We start from the raw sequence: 12,211 nt of genomic DNA, 5'->3' as shown, positions 1-12,211 counted from the left end.
CACCAGTCTGCCAATTCTGAATCTTGAACTGTAACCGCAGAAAGTCCAGAGGAAGCTCTTCGAGCACAAATGGCCTTATATCTAATCTAATACTGTAGCTTGTTCGCTTGGTGAAAATATAATTTTATGCATGGAGCATGTTAAGTGATGGTGTCCTAATACAATAGACCAGAACACTGAGGAACAGCAGAAGCGTAAAAGCTTAATTTCTGAACAAAATAAACTTCCAATTAGCACTTAAATCTAACAAGCAATTATTCTGTCATAACAAATCCAGATTCTTAGTCAATTCTGCTGTTGGTAAGATACCTGACAAATTACTTGTTTGCTAAGCCTTTCTGACGATAATGTTGGCGGATCCTTTGGCATCACAGAGCCTGTTGCTGTCAAAATCCACCATAAGTTTCCGCAAACCAGTCTTGAAGGGTGTAAACGTTGCAGTCACCACAACTTCTTCACCTGAGCCAATGGCAGCAACTCTATATTCATTTGGGGTGGGGGGGGAAAAAAAGAAATAGAAATAAGAAAAAATGTAAAACAGGTGTCTTCTAGTTAGTTCCTATCTGACTCCATTAGATTAAAATCAAATATCAGGGCAAATGGTCTCACGTGGAAATCAATAAGCTCGCGGTTAAAGTACGGGACTTGTTATTCAGAACCTTTGATCACAAGTCTGGAGATACAAGATCAAAAGGAACCATGGCAACATTTAAGTTTAGCGAACTAAGTAATTAGGATTTAAAAGAAATCCAGCTTCTGATAAAGATATGCAGTGTTTAGACAGACTGATGGGGAAGCAACGTGGTAGCTAAAGGTGAAGATGCTGGCAGTGAGCAGCAGTGATCCAATCGTTTCCTTCCATGTCATAACAATTCAATGATCTGCAAAGGTGTTTGCATGAGATGCCCTGTGGAGGAACACCCAGAATTATCATTATAACGGGAACACACCGTTTTCCTTCCAAGATGTATGGTCAGAAACAGTGGGGGGAATATTTGCAAAGGGAAGACAAATATTGAATGGAAGTACTCAGAAAAAGTCATTACAACAAATTGTCATACTTGGACGGATGGAAATAATCAAGCTGAAATGAAAATGCTCCAGTGTTGATTTATATCTATTTATTTTTGTCATGAATGTGGAATATTTTATTTTTAGTACCAAATCTTGTGTCACTATAATCCTACCATGTTCTAGTTGAGAAGTATTAATGGTCTCAGTACACCAGTGAATCCTGGCATTCGTCTGGTGCCTTTCAAAATCGAAACTGAAGGAAGCACAACCAGTTCAATCAGAGAGTAAAAGGACACACAACAGATAAACAGGGTTGGAGGATAATTTGTCCTTTTTTTCATTTTTTTGTGCAGATGGAAGTGCAAATGGCAGTGGACTGAACCTGACCTGAGAGTAAACAGGTGGCAGCCTTATTCCTAGGAGATAATGTGAAGTTACCCCCCACCCCCACCCCCAGCTGTCCTGTGTCCTGCTAACATCTAAATCTACCTCTGTTGCAGACCTTCCTTCAGAACCTGTACAAGGTCCATTGTGACAAGAAGAACTTGTAGAGAAAATGACAGTGTGACTCTGACTTTGTTGTGAAAAAAGCCCAGGCTAAATGTTACCACCTATCTGAATGTCCCCAGCATTCACTGTAAAGGGTGCTGGTGCCACTGGGATCCCAGTTCCTCTCCGATGGCTGGAACTGTCCCTCACACAATTCAAAATGCCTCAGTCTATGCCTTCACCCAACATGACCTGGACAAGTGCAGACATGGGGGATAAGTGATAGTTAACACTTGCATTGAGTTGGAAGGGCCTGTCACAGTGCTATATCTTTAAATCAATAAAAGAAATCATCTTCAGAAACCGGAGCAGGATTGGGTTATCTGGCCTGTTGAGTCTGCTCTGCCACTCAGTAAGATCATGCAGACCTGCTGTTGACTCAGTTCCACCTCCCTGCCTTTTCCCCAGGACCCTTCATTCCCCTGCTGTGCAAAATACCGTGGTTACAAGAGCAAGTTATCCTGGAACATGATCGTGGATCAGTCTTCACTTTCATAAGTACAGCTCCAACAACAATTAGAAAGCTTAACATCATCCAGGACCAAGCATCTGACTTGTGTAAAACATTAATTCCCTCTGCTACTGGGGCGTGGTGTATACAGTGTATTCAATCTACAAAATGAACTGCAGTTACTCACCTGGGTTACTCCGACAGTATCGCCAAACCTGTGACCTTTACCCCCAAGATGTATGAGGGGCACCGTCACCTGCGGGTTGCCCTCCAGATCCCATGCTATCCCTTTTGGAATATTTCTCCATTCCCCCCCTGTAACTGGGACTAAATCGCTACCTAACAATCTCCCATCTAACAGCACAGAGGAAGTACCTCGAGCCGGTCAGGAAGGGCCTCACCACTACTTTGTCAAGGGCATGGGGGAGCGGAAACAAATGCTGCAGCACCAGGAACAATCACATCCCATAAAGTGACAAAACAAATTCATGGATCAAGATGCATTTCCCACAGGAATTAGAGCCACTAGGTTTAGGAGTAGGATTGACCCATTTGGACCCCTGTTTCTGCTTCTCCATTCAATTAGATATCTTAGCAGGCACCAGTTTCTCGTACTGACACTCATTTTCCTCAGGATCAAAGAGTCTATCCATTTCTGTCTTGAATGTAGTCATCAACTCGACCTCCTCACTCTCCTTTGAGTAGGAAATTTCTCCTCACACGTCCTGAATGTTTGACCCTTTGTTTTGAGAATGTGACTCATGGTTATTGACACCCAAATCCGGGAAAATATTAATCCACAGCTGACCTGTGAAACCCTGAAAGAATTTTGCACATTTCAATGAGTTGACCTCAACAACTCTCCGGACACAAAAGGAATCTTAGCCTGCTAAGTCTCAGAGTTGTAGGGAATTGCTTAACTTTTAATGTCCCAAAGTGACAAGGAATCATTTAGCATCCAGTGTCCCAGAGACAGAGGGATTTATTTAACCTACAAGTCACAGAGAATCCCAGAGCCACAGGAGTCATTTAATTAGCACACAGAGTCATTGAACTCGTAACATTACAAAGATACAGTAAACTGATAAATCATCAGTATCTGAAATCGCAGACATTAAATAGATAAATGGAAAATCCTACTATGCTCTTTAGTATCAATGCACAAGATAGGTAATTTGCAAGCATTCATACACAAAATAACTCTCAAAACTGCCACGCCTAAAATTCACCTTGTTTTTTATGGACAGTGATATCAGGAACGGGTATTAATATATTATTTTCTGTCTCTAATTGTTGTTTAAAAAACTCCTTCAGCAATTAACTAGGTTTTGAATGTTCATGTTCCGTAACATGCCTTAATTTACCGAGATGTTGAGGATTTTACTCACGGAGATTCGATTTGCTGTAGCTCCGTGAGTCCACTGCCCTCGACGCTGAAGACGCCTTTAGTTAGTGTGATGGGAAGAGGATTTACAAATTTTATTTGAGCAGTCAGCTTCTTGTGGAGAATTGCTTCACCTTCGACCTACAGAGTGGAAAGACCAGCCTTTATCACATGTGTAAGAATGCAGAGAGAGTAATCCATTTTGATTAAACATGAATTATTTTTTGATTTTCATATATAAATGGTAATTTAAAACAAAGCCAGTTCCGGTGGACTGAACAGCTGAGACCTACAGTGAGATCCAACAGCTGGGAGGAAAGTACTGCAATGCTCCGTAGAGAGCGAAGGGTAGAAGGCGTTACGGTCATTCACCGCAAAGGACGACTCCAGTTTGGCACGTTCCTTTGTACATGGACTTCCAAGGTCAAGAGAATGGAACTGCCCAGTGCAATAGCTTTTCCACTTTAAAAACTCTCCCACACAGCTGTCCTGTCATCTTCTGGAATGATGGACAACCAGCACAGTATTTTTTTAAAAAAGTTAACATTACCCAAACAATACATTATTGGATTTTCTGAGCTCACTTCAGGGAGCATAATTTTAAGGAGATTGGAGGAAAGTGAAGGGAGGATGTCAGAGGTCAGTACTTTCCACAGAGTGGTGGGTACAGGGGTTGGTGGTAGAGGCAGATTCATCAGGGCACTCTTTGATTGAAAAATGGTGCCTATGCAGATTTATCTTAGAGTAGGTCAAGACTGGCACAACATATGGACTGAAGGGCCTGTAATGTGTTGTAATGTTCTATGCTCTGTTCTGCCATGTATTGATTAACGTTTGTGGGAATTTGTTAAAAAAAAATCAGAAAATCTCTGTTTTTAAGCTGTTTTGTCTGAACTTAGGTGTTGGGCTTGATTTTAGACTTTCAAAAACCAAGGTATATTATAATGTTCTGTAGAAATCATGAGTGTCTTTTTTGTAATAACTCCAAATACTTACCCAACCGGAGATATGGCTTGACTTGTTTTGTTTCAAACGTGCATGCACACTTCAAACTAAATCCATTAACCTTGGATTTTATAAACCTTCAGAATCTCATTGAGAATCGGGTGTATTGTGACTGATGGATAGGACATGAAATTAGTTGTTTTGCAGCAGGATTACAATGGAGAATCATAAAATGACAATAAATTACAAAAATAAATAGCGCTACAAGAGGAATCATGAATGAGTGTTCATGAGTCCTTGCGCTGATCAGAAATCTGATGGCAGAGAGGAAGAAGTTAGTCCAAGAGATTGAGTGTGGGTCTTCTGGTTCCGGTATCTCTGTCTGACTCTTGATCAGATAAAAAGAACTTAGATTTGCAATGGAGTAATTTCTTCAGACAAGCTTGAAAATGCTATTTCTTTTGTCTGAGGTATTGTATTTATATGAGGACAGTTTCCCAGGAACTTGGAGCACTGAGTTACCTAATCAAGGTGCTCCTTATACAAACCTGGCAACACAGATAAGAGAGGGTGTCACAAGTCCTAAATCGTGCGTGTGCATGCATGATGCTGTCACCAAATCCTGGACCAGAATGTGCCATCACAAGATTCAAACATTGATCCAGAGGTGGATCCACAGATGAAGAGCAGGACCTCCAGGTTGTAATCTCTGGATTACTCCCAGTACTGCGTGCTGGTCCGGGCAGGAATAGGCTAATGGTACAGATGAATGAATGGTTGAGGAAGTGGTGCAGGGGGTAGGGTTTCCGATTTTTGAACCTTTGGGATCTCTTCTAGGGAAGGAATAACCTGTACAAAAAGGACGGGTTACACCGGAACCAGAGGGGGACCAACATCCAGGCAGGCTTGTTAGAGCTGTTCAAGGAGGGTTTAAACTAATTTGGCAGGGGGTTGGGAACCAGAATGATAGGGCTGAGGAAGGAGCAGTTGTGATACAAGTTGATGCATTGTGTGTAGTGAGACTGTGAGGAAGAACTGGCAGATATTAGGGCAAAATTGGGATGACTTTAAGTGTAACATGAGGAAAAAAATCGAAGAGTGATGAACTCATGGCTGGAAGTGTTATATTTGAATGCATGCAATATGTGGAATACAATAGATGATCTTGTAGCAGAGTTAAGAGAGTGGCAGGTATGACGTTATGGGCAACAAAGTGTCGTGGCTGAAAGGAGCTCATAGTTGGGAGCTTAACATCCAAGGATACACATTGTATCAAAGGACAAGCAGGTAGGCAGAGGGGTGGCATAGCTCTGTTGATAGAAAAATGAAATAAAATCTTAGAAAGAGGTGATATAGGATCGGAAGATGGGGAATCCTTGTGGGTAGAGTTAAGAAACCAAAATTGCAAAAAGATCCTGATGGGAGTTATATACAGGCCTCCAAACAGTCGCCAGGATGTGGGATGTAAATTGCAATGGGCGGTAGAAAAGGCATGCATTAAGTGCAATGTTATGATAGTCAAGGGGAATCTCAATTTGCAGACAGATTGGGAAAATCAGGTTGGCGCTAGATTCCAAGAGAGGGAATTTATAGAGTGCCTACAAGGTGGCTTTTTAGAACAGTTTGCAGTTGAGCCCAGTTGGGGAAATGCAATTTTGGATTCGGGGTTGTGTAATGAAGCAGATTTGATTAGGGAGCTTAAGGTAAAGGAACACTTCAGAGTCAGTGTTCATAATTGTGATAGAATTCACCCTGCAGGCAAACATATCAGTATTACAGTGAAGTAAAGGGAATTACAGAGGCATGAGAAAAGAGCTGGCCGAAGTAGATTGAAGGGGGACACTGTCAGGGATGACAGGAGAACAGCAGTAGCAGCAGTTTCTGGAAGCAATTCAGAAGCTGCAGGATAGATGAAGTAGTATTCTAAAGAGAGATGAGGCAACCATGGCTGACAAGAGAAGTCACAGCATAAAAACAAAAAGAAGGCAGATAATATACCAAAAGTTAGTAAGATGTCAGAGAATTGGGGAGCTTTTTAAAAATATAAGAAGGCAATGAAAAAGCCATGAGGAGAGAAAAATATATAAAGATATATAACATCAATAGAAAAACCAATACATAAAGAGTAAAAGAGAGGTGAGAGTGGATAGCAGACGACTCAAAAATGACACTAGAGAAGTAGTAATGGGGGAGAAAGAAACGGCAGATGAACGTAATAACTACTTTGCATCAGCCTTCACTGTGAAAGACACAAGTAGAGTGCCAGAAATTCAAGAGTGTTGGGGGTAGAAGAGAATTGAGTTGCTATTATTAAGGATAAGGTGCTCCGGAAGCTGAAAGGTCTGAAGGTAGATGAGTCCCCTGGCCCAGATGGATGATACCTCTGAAAGAGCCAGCTGAGCAAATTGTGGAGACATTTGTAATGATCTTTCAAGAATCACTAGATCCAGCAATAATTCTGGACTAGAAAATTGCAAATGTCACTCCAATCTTTAAGAAGGGAGGGAGGCAGAAGAAAGGAGGGTATAGGCCAGTTAGCCTGACCTCAGTGGTTGGGAAGATGTGGGAGTCCATTATTAAGGATGAGGTTTCTGGATACTTGAGGCACAGATAAAATAGTCAGCAGAGCTTCCTTAAGGGGAAATCTTGCATGACAATCAGTTGGAATTCTTTGAAGAAATAACAGACAGGAAAGATAAAGGAGAGTCAGTGGATGTTGTTTAATTGGATTTTCAGAAGGCCTCTGACAAAGTGTCACACATGAGGCTGCTTAACAAGATAAGAACCCATGGAATTACAGGAAAGATAAAAGCATGGATATAAGATTGGCTGATTGGCGGGGGGCAAAGAGAGGAAATAAATGGGCCGTATTCTGGTTGGCTGCTGGTGACTAGTGACGACTCACAGGGGTTGGTATTGGGGCTACTTCTTTTCACATTATATGTTAATGATTTGGATGACTTGATTTGATGGCTTTAGGACCAGGTTTGTGAATGACACAAAGGTAGGCGGAGGGGCAGGTGGTGTCCAGGAAGCAGGGAGTCTGCAGAAAGACTTGGTCATATCCGGAGAATGGGCAAAGAACTGGCAGATGGAATGTAGTGTAGCGAAGTGTTTGGTCATAGCCTTTGGTAGAAAGCATAAGGGCATAATCTATTTTCTAAATGGAGAGAAAATTCAAACATCAGTTGAAAAGGGGCTTGTGCAGGGTTCCTTAAAGGTTCACCTGCAGGTTGAGTCGGTGATCATGTAGGCAGATGCAATGGTAGCAATCACTTTGAGAGGACTAGAATATAAGAGCAAGGATGCAGTGCTGAGGTTTTGTAGGGCATTGGTGAGACCGCACTTCAAGATTCAAAGTTCAAAGTAAATATTTCTCATCATATACAACCCTGGGATTCATTTTCTTGTGAACACACACAGTCAATCACAGAAACACGAGAAGCACAATAGAATCAAGGAAACACCGTACGCGGTAGGATGGACAACCAGCCAATTTGTAAAAGACAATAAGCAGTGCAAATACAAAGGATGATTGATTGATTGATTGATAAATAAATAAATAAATAAATAAATAAATAAATAAATAAATAAATAAATGGACAGGCAAACAAACAAATAAATAAATAAATAGATGAGTGATAAATATCTAGAATATGAGCTGAAGAGGCCATAAGTTATGGGAACATTTCAGTGATAGGGCAAGTGAATTTGAATGTAATTATCCCCACTGGCTCAACAGCCTGGTGGCTGAGGGGTAATAACTGATGGTGTGGGTCCTGAGGCTCCGGGAGGCAGCAGTGAGAAGAGAGAATGGCCTGGGTGGTGGGAGTCCTTGATGGATGTGGCTTTCCTGCCACAGTGCTCAATGGTGGGGAGGCCTCTACCTGTGATGGACTGGGCTGTTTCCACTACTCTTTGTCGGATATTCCAAGGGTATAGCTGTTTCCATGCCAGGCTCTGATGAAACCATTCAACGTACTCGCCACCACACATCTATGTCAAAGTTTTAGATGTCATGCTGAATCTTCACAAACTTCTAAGGAAGCTTGTCATGATTTCTTTGTAATTGCATTTATGTGCTGGATCCGAGACGGATCCCATGTAATGATAACACCGAGGAATTTGAAGTTGCTGACAGTCTCCAACTCTGATCCTCTGATGAAGACTGACTCATGGACCTCTGTCTTTCCCCTCCTCAAGTTCATAATCAGCTTCTCCGTCTTGCTGACATTGAGTGAGAGGCTGTTGTTGTGGCACCACTCAGCAAAGTTTTTGATCCCCCTCCTATATGCTGATTGGTCACCATCTTTGATTCAGCCAACAGTGGAGTCGTCGGCCAACTTGAATATAGCATTGGAGCTGTGCTTATCCACACAGTCATTAATATAAAGCAAGTAGAGCTGAGGACTAAGCACACAGCCTTGTGAAGCACCTGTGCTGATGGAGATCGTGGAGGAGATGTTGTTGCCAATTGAAACTGACTAGGGTCTGCAAGTGAGGAAATCAAGGACCCAATTGCACAAGGAGGAATTGAGACCAAGGTCTTGAAGCTTATTGATTACTTTTGAGGGGATGATAGTATTGAATGCTGAGCTATAATTGATAAAATGCATCCTGATTTATCCATCTTTGCTGTCCAGATGTTCCAGGGTTGAGTGAAGTGAAATGGCATCTGCTGTGGACCTATTGTGTTTGTAGGTAAATTGGAGCAGATCCAAGTCACTTCCCAGGCAGGAGTTGATATGTTTCATCACTATCCTCTCAAAGCACTGCATCATGGTGGATGTAACTGCTACTGGATGATAGTCATTGAGGCAGGTTGACAAGTTCTTAGGAATCGGTATAATTGAAGCCTGCTTAAAGCAAATGGATGCCTCAGACTGTGAAGCAAGAGATGAGAGATCCTAGTGAATACTCCAGCCGATTGATCAGCAGTCGTTAGTAGTTTTATCATGAGTAGTTTTGGGCCCCTTACCTAAGAAAAGATGTGCTGGCATTGGAGAGGGTCCAGAGGAAGGTGGTGAGAATGAATCTGGGAATTAAAAGGGTAATGTATGAAGAGCGTTTAATGGCTAAGGGCCTGTACTCGCCTCAAAGATTATAGGGAGAAGGCAGAAGGATGTGTTTGAGAGGGATACTACATCAGCCACGGTGGGATAGTAGAGCAGACTTGATGGACCAAAAAGCCTAATTCTGCTCCTATGTCTTATGATTATACTTCAAAACCCAAGGTTCCTTTTGTTGTCCTGTTGGTTTCCCTTCTGACTTTTTTTCTTACCTTCACAGCAAGCCGAGGCACTCTCAGAACAATATCCTTCTCCTTCAGGCTCACTACAGACAGATCCTCAGTTACAAGCATGGCCGTCAATCGAATTAAATTGTGCTCAGTGATGTGTTCACCATAATCCTCATATCTCAGTCTCAGAAGTTCTTTTTTCTCTAATAAAAGCAACAACTTTTGTTAAACCATAACACATGACTTTAAATGTGGGCACAGCAAAAGCTGGAATACAAATAAAAGTGAAAAGTAAGTAAAAATATAGTCGTCCCATGCCATGAGGTCTCTGGCTTTATTGTGAAAGGGGATAATAATGCGTTGGTGCCCCATTTAAAATTTAGGAGGCAAGACGTGGTGGAAAGCAACCTAGTAATACTGCCATCTTCTCACTCGACTGTGGAGATCTGATTAGATTTGCACAGCTCATTGTTTTACTTGTATGGTTAGGCTTCTCTTCGAGTCTCTTGTAATACTTATCGATCATTTCTGAGAGCTTACCAAACAATTGGTATAGATCGGGTCACAAGAAGAGAACAGTCCACAGAAGACTTTGCTGGCCAATGGTTTTAGAGAAATTTCACATTTTTTATACCAAGCTTTCCTGATTATGTGATGAACTCATATAATCTTGGGAGAAAAAGGAGTATGAGATGGCTATGGCTTTTTTAAAAAGTACTGTATATTAAGGAAAAAGAGTGACTAGGGAGAATATAGGACCCTCAAGAACAAGAAGAAAATCTTTATCTGAGGCTGAGGGAGATGGGGAGAGTTCTCATTGATCATTTCTCCCTTCTGCTTTTAGCAAGTGAAGACTTGGGAATCTGGTAACGTTAGTGAGGATATGTTGGGAGTGGAAGAGCCGCTGCATGTGTTCTGATAGATAAAGACAGACACATCTCCAGGTTCTGATGAGGTATATGCAAGAACACTAGGGGAAGCTAAAGAAGAAACTGCAAGAGCCCTTGCTGAGATAGTTGTAAATCACAGTGAAGAAAGCTTTATCCACACTGGTCTTCATCAGTTATGGCAGTGAACATTGAAGTTGGTAGGTTATGCTGCTGACAAGATGTTGATGAAGCCGCACTTGGAACATTGTGTTCGGTTTTGGTCACCCTGTTGTAGGAAAAATATATTTAAATGAGAAAGAGTGTAAAAAAGAGATTTAAAAGGATGTTACCAGGACTCAAGGGACTCTGTTATTGAGAGAAGTTAGATAAGGCTGAGCCTTTCCTCTATGGAGCACAGGACACCATGGGGTGATCTCACAGAGGTATATAAAATCATGAGGGACATTGGCAGAGTGAGCTGTCTTTTTTCCAGGGTTGGGGAATCGAAAACTAGAGCGCATGCATAGCTTTAAGCTTAGAGGTGAAAGGTTTAATAAGGAGCTGAGTGGCAATTTTTTTTACACAGCTGCTGGTAGATTTATCAAGCCAGCTGGCAGAGGAAGTGGTTAAGGCAGGTATGTTAGGTACATTTAAGTAGTATGTGGACAGGTATGTGGATGACAGGAGTCTATAGAGATTAGGCTGATGTGTTGGGAAATGAGATTAAATGAATATACACCTTTGTCAGCACTGACAAGTATGGGTTGAGGGGCCTTTTTCCATGCTGTACAACCATGACTGTATGTCTGTTTCAACCAAAAAAAAAAGATAAATCTATATTTTCTTAAATCAATGTGCATCTCATGTGATACTCAGCCACACAAATAAGGAAATTTTCAAATCTTGATTTTGGAAAGTTTTAAAAATAAAATCTATCCTCATTTATATTGGGCTGGGAATTCTGGTCACCCCAGTACATTTTGGGAATTCTGGTGATCCCAACGTGTGTTTTGCAATTATCATTCAACAATGTTATTATCTTTCATATGCAATCAGTCAGATCTTCACCAATGAAGTACTATATTCTACCCATATAGTTGGGCCCAATGAACACCAATTATATCAGAGTAGTATGATTCAGCTTCAGACTAGAAATAATCGCAACATCTCTCATAGGGCAACAATAATAGATTCAGAACATCATCAATCCAATTCCTCCATTTCTCTGGCTGAGTACTCGTTGAGCACCACTCAATATCTCCCTGACACATTCAAATTTCACCAAATCCATGCCCTTTTAACCTTGTAGGAGGACAGGTTGAGAGACCACTGCATGACACCATTAAGAAAAGCAAGTGTAATCAATCACTGTAGAATTGCTACTTGTTGTGTGTAATTACCTGAGGCAGCTTTTAATACGAATTTAACCGACCTCTTGCTGAATTGCTTTAAAATGGCCCCTGAATAAGTTATAGCACTTGCAGACAGAACCATATCGATGTCCTTGTCTGTAAAGCTGATATTAGCAATATCAAAATATACACTGAAATCACTTCCAAGAATTGCATAAACGTGTTTGATGGTGACTTCTAAGTCTTGGTACTCAGCACCAGTGGGTTGGATTTTCTTTCCTGCTTTATTGTAGATTTCCCGTTCCTTTTTGGAACCTGTGAAGTGGAAGATATTATCAACATTGTTTGAAGTTGGGTTTTGATAACTTAGCCCAACTGCATTCTCAAACAGCTCTGGAAGCAGTGATG

The 12,211-nt window shown here is 41.4% G+C and overlaps 1 protein-coding gene across 1 annotated transcript in view; it reads right to left on the bottom strand.

The window, feature by feature from the left end:
* Window positions 1-328: 328 nt before the first annotated feature.
* tgm2l (transglutaminase 2, like) overlaps window positions 329-12,211 on the bottom strand; it is a 30,036-nt gene continuing 18,153 nt past the window's right edge. The window contains exons 10-13 of the mRNA XM_059993451.1: window positions 11,852-12,118; window positions 9,625-9,785; window positions 3,403-3,539; window positions 329-479 (exon numbers count right to left, since the gene is read on the bottom strand). Coding sequence (XP_059849434.1) covers window positions 329-479; window positions 3,403-3,539; window positions 9,625-9,785; window positions 11,852-12,118 — 716 coding nt within the window. The remainder of the gene's footprint in view (window positions 480-3,402; window positions 3,540-9,624; window positions 9,786-11,851; window positions 12,119-12,211) is intronic.

Source organism: Hypanus sabinus, chromosome 17 (genome assembly GCF_030144855.1).
Source record: "Hypanus sabinus isolate sHypSab1 chromosome 17, sHypSab1.hap1, whole genome shotgun sequence".
In the NCBI taxonomy this organism is placed as follows: domain Eukaryota; kingdom Metazoa; phylum Chordata; class Chondrichthyes; order Myliobatiformes; family Dasyatidae; genus Hypanus; species Hypanus sabinus.
The sequence above is the reverse complement of the archived record's forward strand: the minus strand, read 5'-3'. Positions and strand labels throughout refer to the sequence as shown.